Source organism: Leopardus geoffroyi, chromosome D2, assembly GCF_018350155.1.
Source record: "Leopardus geoffroyi isolate Oge1 chromosome D2, O.geoffroyi_Oge1_pat1.0, whole genome shotgun sequence".
NCBI classification, from domain to species: Eukaryota; Metazoa; Chordata; class Mammalia; order Carnivora; family Felidae; genus Leopardus; species Leopardus geoffroyi.
The window spans coordinates 81,885,779-81,905,899 of NC_059334.1; the positions used below are offsets into that span (position 1 = coordinate 81,885,779).

At 47.9% G+C, this 20,121-nt stretch overlaps 1 protein-coding gene across 6 annotated transcripts in view; it reads right to left on the bottom strand.

Moving 5' to 3' along the window:
* Positions 1–20,121, bottom strand: part of DHX32 (DEAH-box helicase 32 (putative)) — a 58,305-nt gene that overhangs the window by 21,878 nt on the left and 16,306 nt on the right. For 3 of the 6 annotated variants that reach the window (XM_045439201.1, XM_045439198.1, XM_045439197.1), the window contains exons 3-6: positions 19,301–19,532; positions 16,396–16,920; positions 4,597–4,790; positions 288–660 (exon numbers count right to left, since the gene is read on the bottom strand). In XM_045439201.1, coding sequence (XP_045295157.1) covers positions 288–660; positions 4,597–4,790; positions 16,396–16,677 — 849 coding nt within the window. In that variant the 5' untranslated portion in view covers positions 16,678–16,920; positions 19,301–19,532. The remainder of the gene's footprint in view (positions 1–287; positions 661–4,596; positions 4,791–16,395; positions 16,921–19,300; positions 19,533–20,121) is intronic. The other 3 variants (XM_045439200.1, XM_045439199.1, XM_045439202.1) reach the window with 1 other exon arrangement.

Sequence of the window (20,121 nt, forward strand, 5' to 3'; positions counted from 1 at the left end):
CGGGCTCTGTGCCGACAGCTCGGAGCCTGGAGCCTGCTTCCGATTCTGTGTCTCCCTCTCTCTCTGCCCCTCCCCCGTTCATGCTCTGTCTCTCTCTGTCCCCAAAATAAATAAACGTTGAAAAAAAAAATAAAAAAAAAAATAAAAAAAAAATAAAACGAGCAAGCGTTTCAACGGCGACTCAGCAAACTGAAACCTGTATGTTAATTATTAACAGCCTCGCCACAGGGTCAAAAGGCTCCCCCCTAAGTAACCCAGCTCCGCCCTTAGGTCAGAATATCACTTACTTGTTCACAGGCCAGAAAGACCACAATGTCTCCCTTCTCACCAGACTGGTGAATTTCAAAGATAAGGCGTAAAATGGACTCAAAAGACTCCTTCTGGGCCCCACTCAGGTACACAACCTCCACGGGGTGCTGCTTCCTCACTTCTACGAGAGGCACGTTTCCGTAGTAAGAAATGAGTTTGCTGATCAGGTGAGGGGAGGAGTTAATTATAAGCTTCAGTTCTGGTCTCGCCATTAAAACGTCCTTAAGAAGGCCAAGTAACACATCCGTGGCAATGCTTCTTTCGTGGACGTCGTCTAAGATGATGACCCCGTAGCTACCCAGAAACGGACTGGACATCATCTCCCTCTGCAACATGCCATCGGTGCAGTACCTACAAAGAAGAGGCGGTCAAGTCAGCGGCTCTTGGGAGACACCAGACGACGACTCCTGCCGCCACCACAAACGCCTTTGCCGTCCCCTAACTCACTCAGGAGTTAGTGTGATAGAATCACAAGTTACTACTGACTCTCGTCTAAAAGCAAGTTATTTAAATCTATGCCTCTCCCGTCATGTCAGATGAATTATCCCCTTCTCAGCAAACTCCCTCCTCTAAGCACCGATCTTCTAGGAAGAAATGTTCCCCGCCAGGAGGAGGCAGTGTGTGGGTTTTGTACATAACATCGAAGCTTAAATAAAAAGGGGAAGATGGGGATTTATTTAAAACTCCACTAGACTCAGCAAAGCCTGGCCTTCCAGATTATATAATGCTAAAGGAACACTAAGGCTCAATCCTAAAGCTATACGGACCTTCGATTTTCCCTATAGCACAGAGATGTACTTCCTACCTTGTGTTCATAAGATCACATATACAGTGCTTAAAAAAGCACTGTTCTGATGACTATGTAAAAAAACATATATATATTTGGACACAGTTAAAGTTTCAGCAAATGCAGTTTAGATTTAAATTCCTAATACAAAACTCCTGAAGGCTAAAAATGAAATCTAGAAAAGTTTTATTAGTAGTTTCTGAAATGAAATATATTGAATTTGACCTTGAATGAAAATCTGAGTAATTCTTTTAAAACCTGGGTTCTAGAGGGTCCATATTTGAAATTTACATGTCATTCTACAGAACATCTTCATACATAGTTCAGAAAGACTATTCTAGGTATATAATATTTAGGTATATCTACGGTTTCAAAAAGGGCCACCAAAAAAGCCTAAAGAAGAACTAAATTGTTACATATAACATGGGGGAGGGGGGAAGACAGTGGTAGGCATAAAGATTGTATTTACTAAGTGTCTATACCTACCTAAAAGATTAGATACTAAGGGGTTACAAAGAAAGTGGAAAAGACCATACCAAATACAGGACCTTGCCTTCCATAATTGGTAGTTAACCTTAAACCCTCTCATTCAAATAACCATTCACTCTGAGCTTAATAAAAATTATGGCTAGGGGCGCCTGGGTGGCGCAGTCGGTTAAGCGTCCGACTTCAGCCAGGTCACGATCTCGCGGTCCGTGAGTTCGAGCCCTGCATCGGGCTCTGGGCTGATGGCTCAGAGCCTGGAGCCTGTTTCCGATTCTGTGTCTCCCTCTCTCTCTGCCCCTCCCCCGTTCATGCTCTGTCTCTCTCTGTCCCAAAAATAAATAAAACGTTGAAAAAAAAATTTTTTTTTTTTTTTAAATTATGGCTAGAATTAGATGTCCAAGGAAATGAATCTGGCTCCAATTTACCTTTGTAACGAGAAAGTCGCGAACACGGACAAGGGGCTTACGCGTGTCGGTCACACACGTGAGCTCGTCTTGCCCCCGCAGCCCCCCTGTGAACAGGGAGAGCGGGCACCCCATCTTATGGACGGGGAAGCTTAAGCACAGAGAGGTTCGGTGGCTTGTGCGGGGCTCAGGTGAGCAAGTGGCAGAGACACGCATTTGACAGCCACGTCGCCTCCTTTTCAGAGCGCGGAAAACCGAGGGGGAAAATGGGGGATTGCTTTCTTTGATCAGAGGGGGCTTTGCACTAGCTGTGGTCTCTTTGCTGCCACTCCCGCTCTGTTAGCCACAAATCAGAGTATCTGCTGACACCGCACCGGCTGGGGGCGGGGGGTTGGGGGCCGGGGGGGGGGGCGGTCGTCAGGGTGGGAAAGAAAGAGCAGTCTCCCAGCAACAAGAAAAACTGCCAAGTGAGGATAAAAAGGCAATGTGAGGGCCGGGCCGCCCAGCAAAGGCAGCAAAAGGGGGCCAACGCGGGACCCCAACTCCCATCCACCTCCGGGATACACCTGCAGTTCAGCCCCCCTGCAGCCGAGAGCTACTTTCCAGAAAGAATGCTACATGCACGGAAGAACGAAACAAATGTCAACGTAAGTTGTAGTTCTTCGTGCGGCCGCCAGGATTGAATGCTTGGGGGGCGGGGGCTCTGCCATAAAATAATCCCCTAGAAGCTACGTCCCAACACATAATAGACGTTTAAACGGGGAGATGGTTCTTCCACCTGCTCTGACAACATTGTTCGATTTCTCCAAAATTATTTATCTCCACGGCTTTCTAAAAAAAACAAAAAACTGGGGCGCCTGGGTGGCGCAGTCGGTTAAGCGTCCGACTTCAGCCAGGTCACGATCTCGCGGTCCGTGAGTTCGAGCCCCGCGTCGGGCTCTGGGCTGATGGCTCAGAGCCTGGAGCCTGTTTCCGAGTCTGTGTCTCCCTCTCTCTCTGCCCCTCCCCCGTTCATGCTCTGTCTCTCTCTGTCCCAAAAATAAATAAACGTTGAAAAAAAAAAAATTTAAAAAAAAAAACAAAAAACAAAAAACTTAATTAAATTTACACTTGATCCATAAAAGATAAAAATACTGTAATACTTCATTTTGGAAGTAACTGTAACCGAGAGTCCCTGCCAAAACGTTTCCAGACTCCAGATGGCATTAAAGATATAAAAATACATACGTTAACTTTAGAATATAGTCAGAGCTGTCCTTTAATTACTACCGCGAGCATGTGAAAGGCCACTTCAAAATGTGAAGGGTAAAGAATCAATCTGTCAAGGTCAGGGACCCTTTACTCTTTGGGGACGTAGGTCCTGCCCTGTCTGCCACCGGCAGGGAGGTTTTTACCTATTTCATCTGTATCGTTTACAGACCATTTGCATCATAGAGTTTATGCCTAGGTACTAATTTGAGGCCCTGGCTATCAAAGCAGAAGGTGACGAGGCTATCTTCGAGAAGTTCAAGTCATAGCGCTGTTGACGGAAAGATCCCTCCTGGTTTAACACTAGCCTGACGCCCTGCGTCTTCTGTTTTTGAAGATAAACACTTGAGGGGAAGCGGCTCAGTACCACGCAAATGAGTCACACGGGCTTTCTGAACGGGAGAAGTCCCCAGACTCTTCCACTGGAGGATCAGGGCCCTCTGCCTGGCTCGGGGAGGGCACCGCTCCTTCCTTCCACTGGCAAACTTGCTGATGTGAGATGCTGGGGAGTCCGAGGAGGAGCACGCCGGGACCGCTGTCCCGTACCACGGCACGGCACAGAGCACCGCGTGTACCCCCTCCCTGCTGGGGCAGATCTTCCCCCACCGTGGGCCCCACAAAGGAGTTACAGGTGTGCAGATACACTGTTCCCAGCACACTGGTCTCCTCGGCCCTCGGAGCGTCCAGGCCGCGCCTGGCTCGGCCGAAGCCCACGGGGTGGCCAAGCAGCCTTGACCATGTCCTTGAGGTGCTGCTAACTACTTTCCACGTGGGCTGTGATGAAAACTCCTTGAGCAACACGGCCTCAGGGGAGGGCTCTCCCCCCACTTATCCTTTCTCTTGTCCCTTTTCCTCTGGGTATCAAGCCCTTGGAGCCCCCGGGGCAGAGGATATCTCCCGATAAGTAGAGATAAGAAGAGGTCCCCCTCTCGCAACTTGTGGTGGCTGCTGAGAAGACTCTCTGGAACCGGGGAGGCTCCGACAAGAGCGGCCCGGGAAACGCCGGTCGAACCTGCCACGAGGAAGGCTGCTATCGAGGAGAGTCCGGCAAGCGCCGAGCTTTCTAACTGACACTCCAGGAGAGGGAGGGAAGCCTTCCTGGAGGAGGTGACCCTTCGCAGCTGCAGGGAATCCGCCCCGCCCGGAAGAGGCGTGGGCACACAGATAACCACACGGACTAGGTCAACCCTGGTAACTGGTACCGACCCGTCCCGGGGAGGAGCTCGAGAAGCATACGCCGGATGGTCTCTGGGTCCAAACTAACAAGGCCGTGGCCGTCCCCCGCGGGTTACGGGGCGACGTGGGAGGAGTGGAGGCGGGGGCACAGCAGAGCAACCCCCCACCCCCCACCCCGACACCGACCTCAGGATGGTCTCGCTGGCGCAGCAGTTTTCAAAGGGGATCACGTAGCCGACTTCGTGCCCGATGTTAACGTCCATCTCGTCTGCCACCCGCAGGGCGAGCTGCACGGCGCTCTGGGGGCGGACCTGCGTGCACACCACGCCCCCGTGCTGGTAGCGGACGGACAGGCAGTACTCGGCGCACCACTGGGGAACCTTCAGCGGGGAAAGAGGACACGGGATCAGCCTCCTCCGGGAAGGAACTCGCGCTCTGCTCCGCCAGGGAAACCGCGGGTCGTGCGGCGGGGCTGCAACGCACCCGGGTTAGGGACACTGAGGCACAGGGTGATTCCTGGAAAATCACTGAATAAAGTTAGGACCAAACACGAGGTTGCAGGGGCTGTGAGAGTCTGACCGCTTCCAGATGGGGGGAGACGAAAAAAAAAAAAAAAAAAACAGATAAAAATCAAAGGCAAAGTTAAAAAAAAACCAAACACATTTTCAACCTCAGCTATGTTTCTGAAAAGACTAATTTTTCTTCCAGTTGCAAGAAAGCTCCATGAGACCTATGGCTTCTGGTATCGACTACTGTGTCTTAAGCAATGGAAATATTAAATAGCACCTCTGTGACTCCAAATTAAAGCATTTACATTTAAACCTAAATGGCCGTAACAAAACAACCAAATAAGCCTCAACATATCCCTGGTAAGAGAAGCTAACGTACACTAGCATTTATCATATACAATGTAAAATGAGCCCGGGGAGCTAGTCAACCACTCCATTCAGGTTTGGAAAGAGTCGATTCCGACGCTGCTGCTGAGTCATTTACACTAAAAATCCATTTACTGTATCAAGTTCGTTTGTGTGAGAATTAGTATACTAGAAAGTACCTGTTTCGGGGCGCCTGGGGTGGCTCAGTCAGTTGAGCGTCCGACTTCGGCTCAGCTCATGATCTCCCCGTCCGTGAGTTCGAGCCCCACGTCGGGCTCTGTGCTGACAGCTCAGAACCTGGAACCTGCTTCGGATTCTGTGTCTCCCTCTCTCTCTCTGCCCCTCCCCTACTCATGCTCTGTCTCTCTCTCTCTCTCTCTCCCCGTCAAAAATAATAAACATTAAAAAAAACATTTTATAAAAAAGAAAGTACCTGTTTCATCTGTACGCTATAACCTGAGGTGCTATCAATAAATAATACTTTGTTACATGTTTTTTTCTTCTTTTTAATGTTTATCTCTTTGAGAGCAAGGGAGCACCAGCAGGGGGAAGGGCGGAGAGAGAATGCCAGGCAGATTCCCCACTGTCAGCACAGAAATAACACAGGGCTCAAAACTTCTGAACCATGAGATCATGACCGGAGCTGAAATTCAAGAGTTGGATGCTTAACCGACTGAGCCACCCAGGTGCCCCGTGACATGTGTTTTTAAAACAGATCATTCTAAGAGTGTTTTTAATTTTTTTTTTTTTTTTAACATTTATTTAGTTTTGAGACAGAGAGAGAGAGCATGAGCAGGGGAGGGGCAGAGAGAGTGGGAGACACACAGAATCTGAAACAGACTCCAGGCTCTGAGCTGTCAGCACAGAGCCCAACGCAGGGCTCGAACTCACGGACCGCGAGATCATGACCCGAGCCGAAGTTGGACGCTCAACTGACCGTCACCCAGACGCCACTCTGAGAGTGCTTTTAAATAGATCTAAGATCTTTAGAGGTTTTCACATGTTTAATTATTTTGAGGTTTGCTATTTACTAGACCCGTCATAGAACTCTTAGATTGTAATCCTCACTGTAATTTGACACTCGGCCAGAAATCATCAGTAACTCCAAAATGAGCCACTGCTGCGCACTGCAAATCCCTAACCGTCAACACTGCAAGTGTATGTCCTCCATTTAAGATAGGGGTCAGCCTTGTTAACAGGTTGAAACCTAATCAGTAATTAATGGGTTCAGTGCCCACTCTGTCCTATGGAAGATGAATGTTTAAGGTACCAGCCTCAGGAAATCTAGAATCAAGGCACACGAGGACACAACAAGGCACTACAGGGGCCAAAGGCCAGCATTCCAGGTCTGGTTTGCTACTAGTTTGTTCTGTTTTTGTTTTGTAATCTCTACAACCCAGCGTGGGGCTCAAACTCACGACCTCAAGATCGGGCATCGTGTACTCTTGCAACTGAGCCATCCAGGTGCCCCAGCTAGTTGGTTATTTGTAAATCACGATTTCTCTAAGCTTCAGTTTCCTCTCCATAAAATGGGTTGCACAGAGCAATTACCCTTCAAGTCTAAGCTCCTGGGACGTTTTCTCCACAATGCTTACTGTGCCCGCGCCCCCCCAGAGGCAGAAGACCCTCTAGGGTGCTACCCAAGACCACACATGGCTCACACGTCCTGCAGCTCCTGGGCTGTTCCTGGTGTCCACCCACCCCGCTAGACCATGAGCCAGCCCTGGGAGACCACAGGCTGTCTCTCTTGGTCACCAAATAATTGCAAGTCATTTTACTCAATAAATTTTTGATGAATAAACAAATTCCTTATACTTTCCAAAAATATTTTATTTTTATTTATTAAAAAAATTTGTGGTTTTTTTTTGAAATAGAGAGAAGGCGAGGGGGGCAGAGGCAGAGAGACACAAGGAGAGAGAATCCCAAGCTGGCTCTGCGCTGTCATCACAGAGCCCGAGGTGGGGCTCCAACCCATGAACCGTGAGATTGTGACCTGAGCTGAAATCACGAGTCGGATGCTTAACTGACTGAGCCACCCAGGTGCCCCTGAAATATTTCAAAAGCCCACAGTCCTGTATACTCTACCTTGAACTGCTCACCATCCCAGGTCACCTAAAAGGGAATTCACATAAAATTTTCTGTCTCCCTCATTCCCCAGCAAATAATTTCTAAGTCCTTACCAAACCCTTACTTTTTTAAACCTGATTGCCTTCATGTCGGGATCCACTCTCCAGGTCGCTAGCTGAGACTCTACACAGCATTCTTGTGAAAACTGTATTAAAACCAGTTGTTTGAATTTTTGTCTCTCCACTAGACTGGAGAATCCTTAAGCTGGACATGTGTGGTTCATAATTTCCCCAATACTTAGCAGAGGACCTGACACATAATAGACATAATAAATATTTGGATGGATGGCTAGTTAAGGGTATCATCATAATAGAAGGACGGGAAAAGTCCTGGACTCAGAACTCAGCATGGGAAAGAAGTAATAAAACCAAGGGACGTTAACTGCAAAGGAAGCTTGAGCAGTACTCACTAGCAGACGAACTGCATAAGAAGAAACAAATATCCGGGGCGCCTGGGTGGCTCAGTCGGTGAAGCGTCCGACTTCGGCTCAGGTCGTGATCTCACGGTTCGTGAGTTCGAGCCCCGCGTTGGGCTCTGTGCTGATAGCCTGGACTGCTTCGGATTCTGTGTCTCCCTCTCTCTCTGCCCCTCCCCTGCTCATGCTCTGTCTCTCCATGATAAATAAATGTTAAAAAATTAAAAAAAAAACAAAAACAACAATAAAAAAGAGTGCAAGACTGACCACACACACACTGTGCTCAATGTAAGGACGTTTGCAGACACGGCCCAGTGACTAGACGAGCACATGTCGTGGCTAATTGCAGGGAACCCCCTCAAACGTGGCTCTGACTGCGGACCACGCACAGCCCCCTCGGGAACAGCCACACGCAGGGAGCAGCAGTGAGTGACGGACACGCCGAGGGAAAGGAAACAGGGAATCATCTGGCCCGTCGCGTACAATTTCTCTGCTCCTACACACCTTCTGGATCACTCCAAGCCAGCTAGGGCTCATCGTTAGGTTTGGTGCCTTAGCAAATTGTGGACATTTCATGATTTCAAGGGACGCCAAGAATACAGCTTCACAGGGCACGCCCGCCCGCCGTCCGCACCTACAATAAACCCCGTGCCGTTCCTGCCCGGATTCTGATCCTCGGGAAGTGGCTTTGGCTTTGTCCTAATATACCTTAGCCTCTTACCAGCGAAGTATGCACCTGTTCGAGATTTCATTTCTCTCTTCCACTGTTTCTCTGTGGGAGAGAGTCCCCTGCTCCCCCCCTCCCCCCACCAGTATTAAGAACGTATCTAAGTTGCAAGTGCCAGAACTTGGAGCACTTAAGTACCTGCACCCTTCGATCCATCACTTGGCTTTACTCCTTCCAGAGAGAAACACTGAGTTCTAGGCCACTGTGTGCCTTAAGTATCCTTTTAGAACTTGGCATAAGCTGTGCAACCTGGTGAACAAAATAGGAAACTGCCCCTCTGACACATGAATAGAAGAAGATAAAATAAACCCATGTACAGATTGATCTGGGAGTGTGGGCAGTAGACAACACCCAAATTCATATATTTGGTCTAGAAACTCGCCCTACTAGAAATTATGACTGCAAATAGCTTCGTTCTGAACTCCCCGCACAACCGTTTCAAACTCCCTCAACCCAGGTTTTGAATGCCATTGCCCGGACTGCGTGCCGTGCCACATGTGTGAGAGCCCGAGCCAGGGAGCACGTCTCCGTTCTGTCCCAGAGCCCGGCTGGGCCGCCTCTGGGCCGGGCGCGGTGGGCCATCGGTGCCGCAGTGCGCGGTGAGAACGTGCGTCCCCGGCTCTCGTCTCCTGCCTGCAAGGAGATCCCCGGGACGCTGGCCCGTGTGCGGCACGAGACTAGGCGAAAGGAGTCCTCTGAGTAACCAGAGTCTAATCTACCTCAAGGCTCCATCAACGCAAGTTAGTAGCTGGACTTCTATGCTATACAAAGTCACAAAGGGAAGAAAAGACGCTCTGTTCTCCAGGCAGCAGGCGCGGAGGCCGGTGGCTGGACCTGGGAACACCGGGACCCGGGGTCCTCGGGGGGCCCGATCCGGCAGGCCCAGGACAGCAGCGGCAGCGGCACCCGTGTGCGGGCCCACGGCTGCCACTGTGGCGAGAAGACAGCCACGTGAGTTACATCCGTGGAGCACTTGCTGTCCTTCCACCCACTGGCAGAGATGGTCTCACCTCATCGAATGGACACACGCAGAAATGGAGTGAGCCAGACGCGGCTCTACCCCTGTTAACACAGCCTAGTCCCGAAGGCCTCCGAGCCCTCAGGTTATGTCACTCACCTGTCAGCGACAGCCTGGTTCCCCTTCTGCTCCGTAGGACCACGGGAGGCGCAGCCAGAGCCATGGCTCCGATCGCTCACCCTTATTCCAGTGCCAGAGTCATAGGGACCCAGAGTTGAAAGGCAGCTAGAGGACCTCCGATTCACCCCAAGGTATGCATCCCTACAGAAACATTCCCGCGAGCACGCTCCTAAGGCCGCCCCAGGGGACCCACCATGTCGGGACACACTACTGAGGAGTGGGTCCCCCGCTGAATTAAATGTCACACGTCCCTGGATACCATAACTTGTACGTATCTCGACGGTGAGTGAACACAGGTAGAATGTACCAGCAGAAAATGGTGGACAAGTTTGCTCAGTTACTGGGGTGGAGATGTTCTATACCATAGAGTTTCTGAATTTAGGTTAAATCTCAGGTACATCGCGCTTACTCCCCTCACTAACTCGTCCACTTCCTGGGAAATTTCAGGACAAAAGCCAGAAAGCGAGAAGCAAAGAGAAGAGACAGTTCTAAAAATATTTCGTTCTCTGTCGGGCTTTTGCATAAAGCTGCCCCCAGAAAAGGCAATAGGAAAAGGTCCTATAAATGTATGAAAGGTTGTCCTATTTTCCCTCGGGCAGTCACAAAACGCCAGCCGCACCGGAGAGAGAGGGAATTTTTTGGACCCTAGAAAATGTCTGTGGTCCTCTTTAGAAGGCTTGGGTCTAAAGACAAACTCTTGTTTGAAAGGCTGAAACTCTGAGGAACCAGAAAATCATCTCGGAAGCTAACAAAAATAACCGGTTGTTTCCAGAATCGAGAAAACAACCGATGCTCCCGATACTTAATTTGGTTTAGAACAGGCCCACTTTCCCATCTATTTAGATTTCCCATGCTACTTAGATTTCTCTCACCCCAAGATACATACCGACTTCCCGATGAACAGAAAACAAGCATTATTTGTGAAAATGGTTGAGAAGTCGAAGACAGCACGAGAGACCATTGCTAGCTATCGACGTACCATATTCCACGGTGTAGGGTGACAAGTCTTGCCTTTAGCGGTTGCAAATTCTAAAAGAAAACTCAGAGGGTATATATTTGGTGTTTTCCTAACCAAAAGAGCGGGCTAAAGCAATTCTGAAACTACACGGAGCGTGCATTCAGGACTTAACAAGTAACGATACCACGTATCGTGATCACGTGGCAGGTTCCTCAAGGTTAGAGAAGGGAGTTATTCAGAGGCAGCGAGGCGGGCCACAGAGGCAGCAAGGCGGGCCACAGCGAGCCCTGTGCTGTGGAACCGGCATCAGAGGCACCAGCATGAATTCATGGTTTTGGAGACTCAGAGAGACAGAAATAAAGACGAAATACAAATGCAGAGAAATAGAGCTACAGACAGAGACACAGTTACAGGGGGAGACGGGGAGGTGGCACACATACCCACACACCTGCCTCCTGGCTCTGTTACCTGACGGGACCTGGAAGCAACGACGAGCTGATGGCAATGCCACTTGGTGCCCAGATCTTGATTTCTAAGTCCAGTTCTCCACCTAAAGGGACCAGGGCTCCCTGAGGAAAATGGCTGTTTCTTTTTTTTTTTTTTTTAATGTTTATTTATTTTTGAGAGAGAGACAGAGCATGAGTGGGGGAGAGACAGAGAGAGAGGGAGACACAGAATCCGAAGCGGGCTCCGGGCTCCGAGCCGTCGGCACAGAGCCCGACGCGGGGCTCAAACTCGCGAACCGCAAGATCGTGACCTGAGCCGAAGTCGGACGCTCAACTGACGGAGCCACGCAGGCGCCCCGAAAATGGCTATTTCTAAGACTGGAACAGGGAACACACTAGATGGGCCTGTCATGTGCTACGGGGCCAGAGAGCAAAGAAACGCGTCAAGAATGACAGGGACCGTCAGAAGGACACAGAAGTCAGGCCACGTCAGGGACAATCCGTGCAACAAAATAAATGGGCTCGGTACTGAATAAGGAAAGAATTTATGAGCCCACACTGAAACGAATAAATGAGCAAATAAACACCGAAGAGGAAGTTCAGCTTTACAGAAGAATACCGAATACTAAACGTAGAAGGACTGTCAGAATTAGAAAAGTCACCACTTTGGTTGGCACCTGGCACCAGTGTCCTACTGTCAAAGAGTGATCTGAGGATAGTAACACCAGCAGGTGCACGTGTGACGAGAAGCGTACTTTACGTGGTCTCAAATTGCCTCCTGTATCTTTTACTTCCATTTTTTTTAATGTTTATTTATTTCTGAGACAGAGAGAGACAGAGCATGAGTCGGGGAGGGGCAGAGAGAGAGGGAGACACAGAATCCAAAGCAGGCTCCAGGCTCTGAGCTGTCCGCACAGAGCCTGATGCGGGGCTCGAACCCATGGACCGTGAGATCATGACCTGAGCCGAAGTCGGCCGCTCAACCGACTGAGCCACCCAGGCGCCCCACTTTCATTTTTTTTTAAGTGAAACACTGACTTTTTAAAAATTCCATTGTGTAAAAACTCTTGAAAATATCTCACAGAAGACTTATGCAAAATGCTCGTCACAACACTTGGGAAAAGCAAAACCCCGGAAGCAACCCAAATGCCCATCATCAGGAGAAAGGATATATAAACTGCAGTAGATTCAGGCAAGGGGCTACCATCAAAGGGAAAAACAAATGAAGCCCAGCCATAAAGCATCAGGACCATTTGTGGTTCTCAAAGCTCGGTTTCGAGACCGCCAGCATCACCCGCAGGTTTGTTAACCATGCCAGCTCCCCTCCCCACACCTATTGGACTGGAAACTGAGGCGGGGCAGGAGGGTGGGAAATGGCAGGTGGGTTTTAGGAAGCCTCCAGGTGAGTCTGATAGGCTCAAGTTAGAGAGCCACTGTTGTGGATGAATGTCAGTAACACCTGGGCAGGACGGGCTGGTGTCAGAGCACAATAATATGTCCCTTTACAAGTGAAACCTGGGGGGGCGCCTGGGTGGCGCAGCCGGTTAAGCGTCCGACTTCAGCCAGGTCACGATCTCGCGGTCCGTGAGTTCGAGCCCCGCGTCGGGCTCTGGGCTGATGGCTCAGAGCCTGGAGCCTGTTTCCGATTCTGTGTCTCCCTCTCTCTCTGCCCCTCCCCCGTTCATGCTCTGTCTCTCTCTGTCCCAAAAATAAATAAACGTTGAGGGGCGCCTGGGTGGCGCAGTCGGTTAAGCGTCCGACTTCAGCCAGGTCACAATCTCGCGGTCCGTGAGTTCGAGCCCCGCGTCAGGCTCTGGGCTGATGGCTCAGAGCCTGGAGCCTGTTTCCGATTCTGTGTCTCCCTCTCTCTCTGCCCCTCCCCCGTTCATGCTCTGTCTCTCTCTGTCCCAAAAATGAATAAACGTTGAAAAAAAAAAATTAAAAAAAAAAAAATAAAATAAACGTTGAAAAAAAAAAAATTAAAAAAAAAAAACAAGTGAAACCTGGGGACACCTGGGTGGCTCAGTCGGTTAAGCATCCGACTTTGGCTCAGGTCACGATCTCGCAGTCTGTGAGTTTGAGCCCCGCGTCAGGCTCTGTGCTGATGGCTCGGAGCCTGGAGCCTGCTTCGGATTCTGCGTCTCCCTCTCTCTCTGCCCCTCCCCCACCTGTGCTCTGTCTCTTTCAAAAATAAATAAATCTAAAAAAAAGTGAAAACTGGCTAACCAGAATAACAGTGCTCATAACCAAAAAATATGGTAAGTCTATAAAAAGAAAAGCAAGAAATAATGAATCCAAGTTACTCCGTGGAGGAAAGAGGGTAAAATATGGGGAAGGCAGCCTCTGAGAACGACGGTGTTTTACTTCTTCAATTAGGCAGTGGGTACGAGAACCTCCTCACAGCTCTTTTTTTTTTTTTTTTTCTGTTTTATTTATTTTTGAGAGAGCGAGCAAGCAGGGGAGGGGCAGAGAGAGCGGAGGACAGAGGATCGGAAGCAGGCTCCGTGCTGACAGCAGAGAGCTCGATGCGGGGCTCAAACTCACCAACTGTGAGACCACGACCTGAGCTGCAGTCAGACGCTCAACCGACAGAGCCCCCCAGGCGCCCCGCATCTCCCCACCTCCTCAAGGATGGGGAATGATGGTGACTTTACAGCGAAGCACAAGACAGCCACCACCCTACCGAGGCACCAAACTTCATTAGCATCAGGGACAGAACCGTTATGCCTCCGCAGAGGCTGCACGGAGGAGGCTGCCACAGCACCTCCACGGTCTTCTTGCCGCAAACGCACAACTGGAATTTAATCCTAAGGAAACATCAGACAGACGCCGGCTGAGGGATGTCCTACAAGACACTCTTCCAAAATGTCAAGGTCAGGAAGGACAAGGAAAACCTGAGCCCTTTCAGACTATAGGTGGTTAAAGAGGAATGACCGTTGAGTGCAAGGTACTTTGGATTCTAGACCGGAAAAATGTTTTTTGTTTTTTGTTTTTTTTTTTATAAAGGACATAAAAAAAAGGAGGTGAGAGAGGGAGGGAGCCAAACCATAAGAGACTCTTAAAAACTGAGAACAAACTGAGGGTTGATGGGGGGTGGGAGGGAGGGGAGGGTGGGTGATGGGCATTGAGGATGGCACCTGTTGGGATGAGCCTTGGGTGTTGTATGGAAACCAATTTGACAATACATTTCATATTTTAAAAAACAAATAAATAAAAATAAAGGACATTAGTGGGAAAATCGATGAGATTTGAAAGTCTGTAAACTAGAGAATCATGAAAGGTCAATTTTACATTCCTGACTTGGATCATTACAGTGTGGCTGTGCTCTGTTTTTGGTAAATATTTGCTGAAAGATTTGGAGGCAAAGGGCCTCGTATCATCAACGTTTGAAGGGTTCAGAATAAAAACTGTGCATGTCTGTAGGTGTGTATGTGTGTGTGAGCGTGTGTGTAGGTGTGGGTGTGTATGGGAAGAGAGAGAATGATAAAGCAAATGTGGTGAAATATTAACATCTGGGGAAGCTAGGTAAACAACATGTGGAAAATCCTTGTCCTGTTTTTGCAAACTTATTCTAAAAATCTGAATTATTGCAAAATAACAACTTTAAATCACTTTTCAATTTTTTTAACATTTATTTATTTTTGAGAGAGAGAGAGAGAGAGAGAGAGAAAGAAGGAGACAGAGGATCAGAAGCAGGCTCTGTGCAGAGCCCGATGCGGGGCTTGAACTCACCCTGAGAACTGTGAGATCATGACCTGAGCCGAAACCAAGAGTCAGCCGCTTAACCAACTGAGCCACCCAGGTGCCCCCAATTTTAAATAATGTTCAACTTGCCATTTGTCCACAGTAACCAGGAATATTACACCCACTCAGTTTTCAGCAGGAGCTTCTTGCCGACATGCCAAAAGCATTCATTGTAACAACAACTCACCCTGACGAATAGCAAACCCTTGACATTCATAGCAAACCCTTGACATTGGCAGCTCAGTGAAAGAAAAACCACCTATTGTCCAGCCTTCCTCCCTTCAAGTTAGAACAAGTAAGCCCCAAAGGTAACAAACAACCTGAATGTGGCAATGTACTGTAGAAAGTCCTCTTATAATTCCAACTCAGAAAAGTATGTGACATTAGTTAGACAAATTATCCAATCCCTCTGGGCCACTGTCAGATCATCTTTATGGTCTATTTTAATTCTCGTTTTTCATAAGAGTCCATGCATGAATTTTATAACAGAAATACTGCTTGCTTTATAATTTAAAGGTAAAATATAGATACCACTAAAATCAAATCTAGAAGTTCAAGCAGAACAGCAGCCTGGACATGATACATTTTTCGTGAACTATCTACCCTAATAGATCCCGAAATGTATGACCTCAGGCCAGGATGATACGTGACCACTTCCTTATTTCTCATAGTCTGGAAAATAAAAATTTTCTTGTGCTGTTGGGTTTCTGGAGCTTAACCAGCTTCACCAATAAGCATGTCCAAATGCCTCGATCATCAGACTGCTGGACATGTAAACAGAGCAATTAACCCCCAAGTCTATGACAAGCAAATAACATTGATCACATCTTTTAAAATATGTAATGAAATAATTTGAGTGGATTTTTATCTACCATTCTAGAGAAACTGTTGTGGTACACTAAACACAATCAACACCCACGTACATATAATTAACTGTTATTCAGCTGGCTTTAATAAATAAAACTAGGTAAGTCACAACTGCTGTGTCTGAATTGCTAATGCTTTGTTTTGTTTTGTTTTGTTTTGTTTACATTGCAATCCAGGCCTATCTCAAGAAACAAGAAAAATCCCAAATACAAAATCTAGCAGCACAGCTAAAGGAACTAGAAGCAGAACAACAAAGAAACCCCAAACCCGGCAGAAGAGAAATAATGAAGATCAGAGCAGAAATTAACAATACAGAATTCAAAAGAGCAGGAGATCAATGAAACGAAGAGTTGGTTTTTTGAAAAAAGAAACAAAATTGATAAGCCTCTAGCCAGGCTTCTCAAGAAGAAAAGAGAGAGGAAACAGATAGAATAGAGAAATCACAAATAGATAACATCTCAAACGAAAACGGATTTGTCACAACCAATCCCTCAGAACTACGAGCAATTTTCAGAGGATACTGTGAAAAATTCTATGCCAACAAACTGGACAACCTGGAAGAAATGGACAAATTCCTAGACGACCAGGTTATTATTAAAAGTGAACACCGTGCTGTGACACTGTAATTACTTAAGTGACACAAAAGTACCACACATAAGGCAAATGGTATTTCGTAGCGGCTACTCACCTGAGAGCTCTTGCCGCATTTAGCATCTCCTGAAACGATCACAATTTGATTTTGAAGCAGATTCTCCATAAAGGAGTATTTTTCTTTCCATATTGGCAGATCCTCTCTTTCTTTTAGCAGTTTGTAATAACGTGACGAATAAGGCAATCCATCAAAAGGGTTAAGTTCCAAGTCCTCGCAGGCCAAAACCCCCTCCTCATCCCCATCGCTGGAATCAAGGGATTCTGGGAAATAGCGCTTCTCGGACGCAGAGTTGGGACCTTCCAGCTCTTTTTCTTCCATCTCGTCCGAGAGGGAGCTTAAGCAGCTGGCATCCTACATCGGGTTCCCCCGACAATCACCCACCGCCAACAGGGTTCAAAGTCCACGGGCACAGACTCCGGTGTCCTAACCGCCAAGACTTCAGTCCGCGGTCTGGGCAAGTTGAGTGCCTCAAGTCTGCATCTGGTCGCCTCCGCTGGGTCCCCTACGGTCCCGGCTCACGAAGCACTCTTGAGCACGTTAAATGACAGTCAGTAAACCACGCTACCAACAGACAGACAAAGAAGGAAAATCAGACACGAGGTGTTCAGGAGAAAAAGCACCGGTGTTCAAAACAAAAGCGTTAACTGGTTTTTTGTTCTTCTTTCCTGGGAACTGGCTACTGTCTGTCATTTCTGTGGCCTATTTGAAAGCCGAGGAATAATTCAAGGCTCGCTCTTCAAGTTGGGGCAGCTGCGGTTTCCTCCCCGCCGGCCTGGAGACGGTGCCACGCTGGACCTCGTGCTCTCGGCCTGACCTTGATCGCAGGCCCTGACAGCACAAGCAGCAACCAGGGGATGAGGTGGCCGTTAGGCCCCACCACAGGGTCTCTAATGCCACTAGAGAGACGCTGGGCCCTGCGACAGGGAAGACTGTCAGGGCCCGGGGGGTGATCCCCTAACACTGGTTACCAGTCTCTCTTTTTTTTTTTTTTAATTAAGAAACCCTCTAGCTTAAAAGAGAGTATTTTTTTTAAAACTTCATTTTCCATTTGCCTGTGCCAGTTGACAATGTCAGGCAAGGGAGGTGGATTTTTTTACACCAGTAACCTATTCCCTACCTGTCAGGTAAGTGATCTTCCAGTCAGGAGTGATTTTTAAAAAAATCCAAATCAACATTGCTGAAAATAAGCGTCTTTTCACATTAAGCAGGTGAACACACGAAAAAGTCAGAAAAACTCAAGTAAAAAAAAGAGCAGAGCATAAAATGCCGTTCATGATACTGTCAGTGAAATTACTCTTTTTACAGCACTCCATTTATCCTCACTATTGCTTTAGAGTGTTGGGGCTCAAAGGGCTAACTCCTCGACCTACATAATAAAAAAGGCTTCCCCACTGGTCAAGCCAGGCTCCAGGGAAACAGTCAAACACTCCAGAAGCCCCTGCTGAGTGCCTTCTCAGGGCCTCCATTAATAAACCAGCCATGAGACACACACATAAGGATACGTTTGGGGTCAGGACCAAGAGTTTTAAAACTCACACAAAAATAGGCCAAAAGAGGGAGAAACTAATAACCAGAGGTGGGGGGGGGGTGCGGGGAGGGGAAGGATGTTGGAGCTCCTCAAAGGTAGAGTTCTTCAAAATTCATTCTGGAAGCCATTGTTTCCAAATTAAACTGGAGTTACAACGATGTAATAACACAAATGTAATATGGATTAACGGCCCAGCTCTTTGCCACCCCCCTATGGGTGGCACAGAATAGATCCAAGAAACACGATGGCTTGAGATCACAGGACAAGCTAACGTTGAGAAGGTATCCAAGAATCAGAAAATCCCAATGCTTAAGAGAAGTTAACATTTAGTTTATGTTCAACTTTTGCTTTATTCTGATTAGAATCCCTTCTAGGGGGTTCTCATTTGACAGGTATGTTAAATTGTTGCCATGACCGATCATTGTTGGACGTACTATTTCTGAACTGTTCTACTTCAAAAAAGAAAAAAAGCACAGCTATTAATTATTTTTTACCAGATATACACCCCTGAAATGCTTCTCTTAGTTTTACAATACTCCTTAAAGATGAAATTATCTTGTACTGAAAGTAACATTTATAAAGGATCGAGCGCTTTGAACCCCCCGGGAACAGTCAAGGTTTCTGAAGAGTCATCTTTCTAGAGATCTCAGGGTCCCCTCGCCCCTTCACCACACATACACTGCACAGCTATATCACCCATTTCTCTGTCATGGTGGATTCAAGATGGCGGCAGATGCTCTGCCCCCGCTCCCCTGGAGAGGTGGACTCTATTTCCTCTCCCTTTACTCTGAGCTGGCCCTGTGAATCTCTGCCATCAAAAGAAGGCAGCCAAGGGATGCTGAACCACTTCCAAGGTATTCACATGCCTGAATCACCCCCGTTGGAGCCGGCTGTTATTGGGTGAGACGCCCAAGCCACATGAAAAGGCCACTGGGAAGAGACCAAAACTGGGCTTCTGCTGACAGAAAGCACAGGCGTGTCATGTGGGTAAGCCACGGATAGTGCTCCAGCCCAGTCAGGTCTCCAGACGCCCGCAGGCCCAGCCAACACAACAGCCAGCAACAGCAGCACCCGCAGGAACCCAGTCAACCCAAAGAATTGTGAGAGGGAACACAGGGTCACCGCTCCTGGAAGCTACTACGTTCCAGGGTAGTTGGTCGTCTTGCGGCAACAGATAACCAAAGCTCTGCCTACTAAAACGATCTAACTTTCTCTTCATGACTCAGGCTCGCCGTTACGTCAGTTCCTCAACAGAATGATGTCCTCAGACTTCCCTTAAGCGTCCACGGGCCAAAGGCCAGACTACTGGTCTGAAGAGCCACTTTTCTGCGGAGATTCAGTCCCCACGTCCCACTTTGCTCAGTGAGCTTGCCCCGTGAGGCCCCCCTCGGCTTTTCTAACCTGCTCTCCTACCTGGCATGTTAGAAACCAGTTAGGCTTGTTTGACAGGAAGACCTGTAAGGTCGAGTCCTCAAAGGGTTCTATACTGACTCCAGTAAGTCTGAGCAAAGCTGTGAAGTCTGTGACATCTATTTTCACTGCTCAGATGCACTTCTTGCCGCTCTATAGTTCGGAGTTCGGGATGTCGACGGGGCAGTGGCTGGGTCTTCAACATGGAGGACACCTCTCTGCGTTTATCCTGCAACTGACACGAGCCGTGTCAATATTTTCCGGGGTAGAATTAAATACACATACAAGAGATCCAGGTTTCGGCCTTTGGCAAATTTACCAATACCATCCTAAGTAAGGGAAACCAAATATGGTAGGTTACGTGCCACTCAAAATAAAATTTGGTGAAAATTGTTCTGTTACCAGTAGCAACTATGTTGCACTCCAAAGAATCTGAAAGATTGGTAATTTGCTCCTTTTCAAAGCTATCTTACCTATCAACTGGGGGCTGCATAATCTGTCAAGGACCGCCCTTTGAAGTGAGTCTATTACAACTTTTAAACGAGTACTTATTAAAATACTACAGACCTAACGTAACACGAAACCACCTCAACAACAAAGAATCAGAAGTGGATGTAAGAGGAGCTACACCTTAGTCATTCAGATGCTTGGCTCTGGTGCAGTAATTCTAGAAATACAGTTCACAGAAACGGAAAGATAAAGTTTGCAAGGGGCTAAGTAAAACAAGGTCGTGAAATCTGTCCGGAGAAACTCTGGTTTAGGTTTCACGGTTCAATGCTCCTCTTCTGCATTTTTCTCCGTGTTCAATTTACTATAAATATATA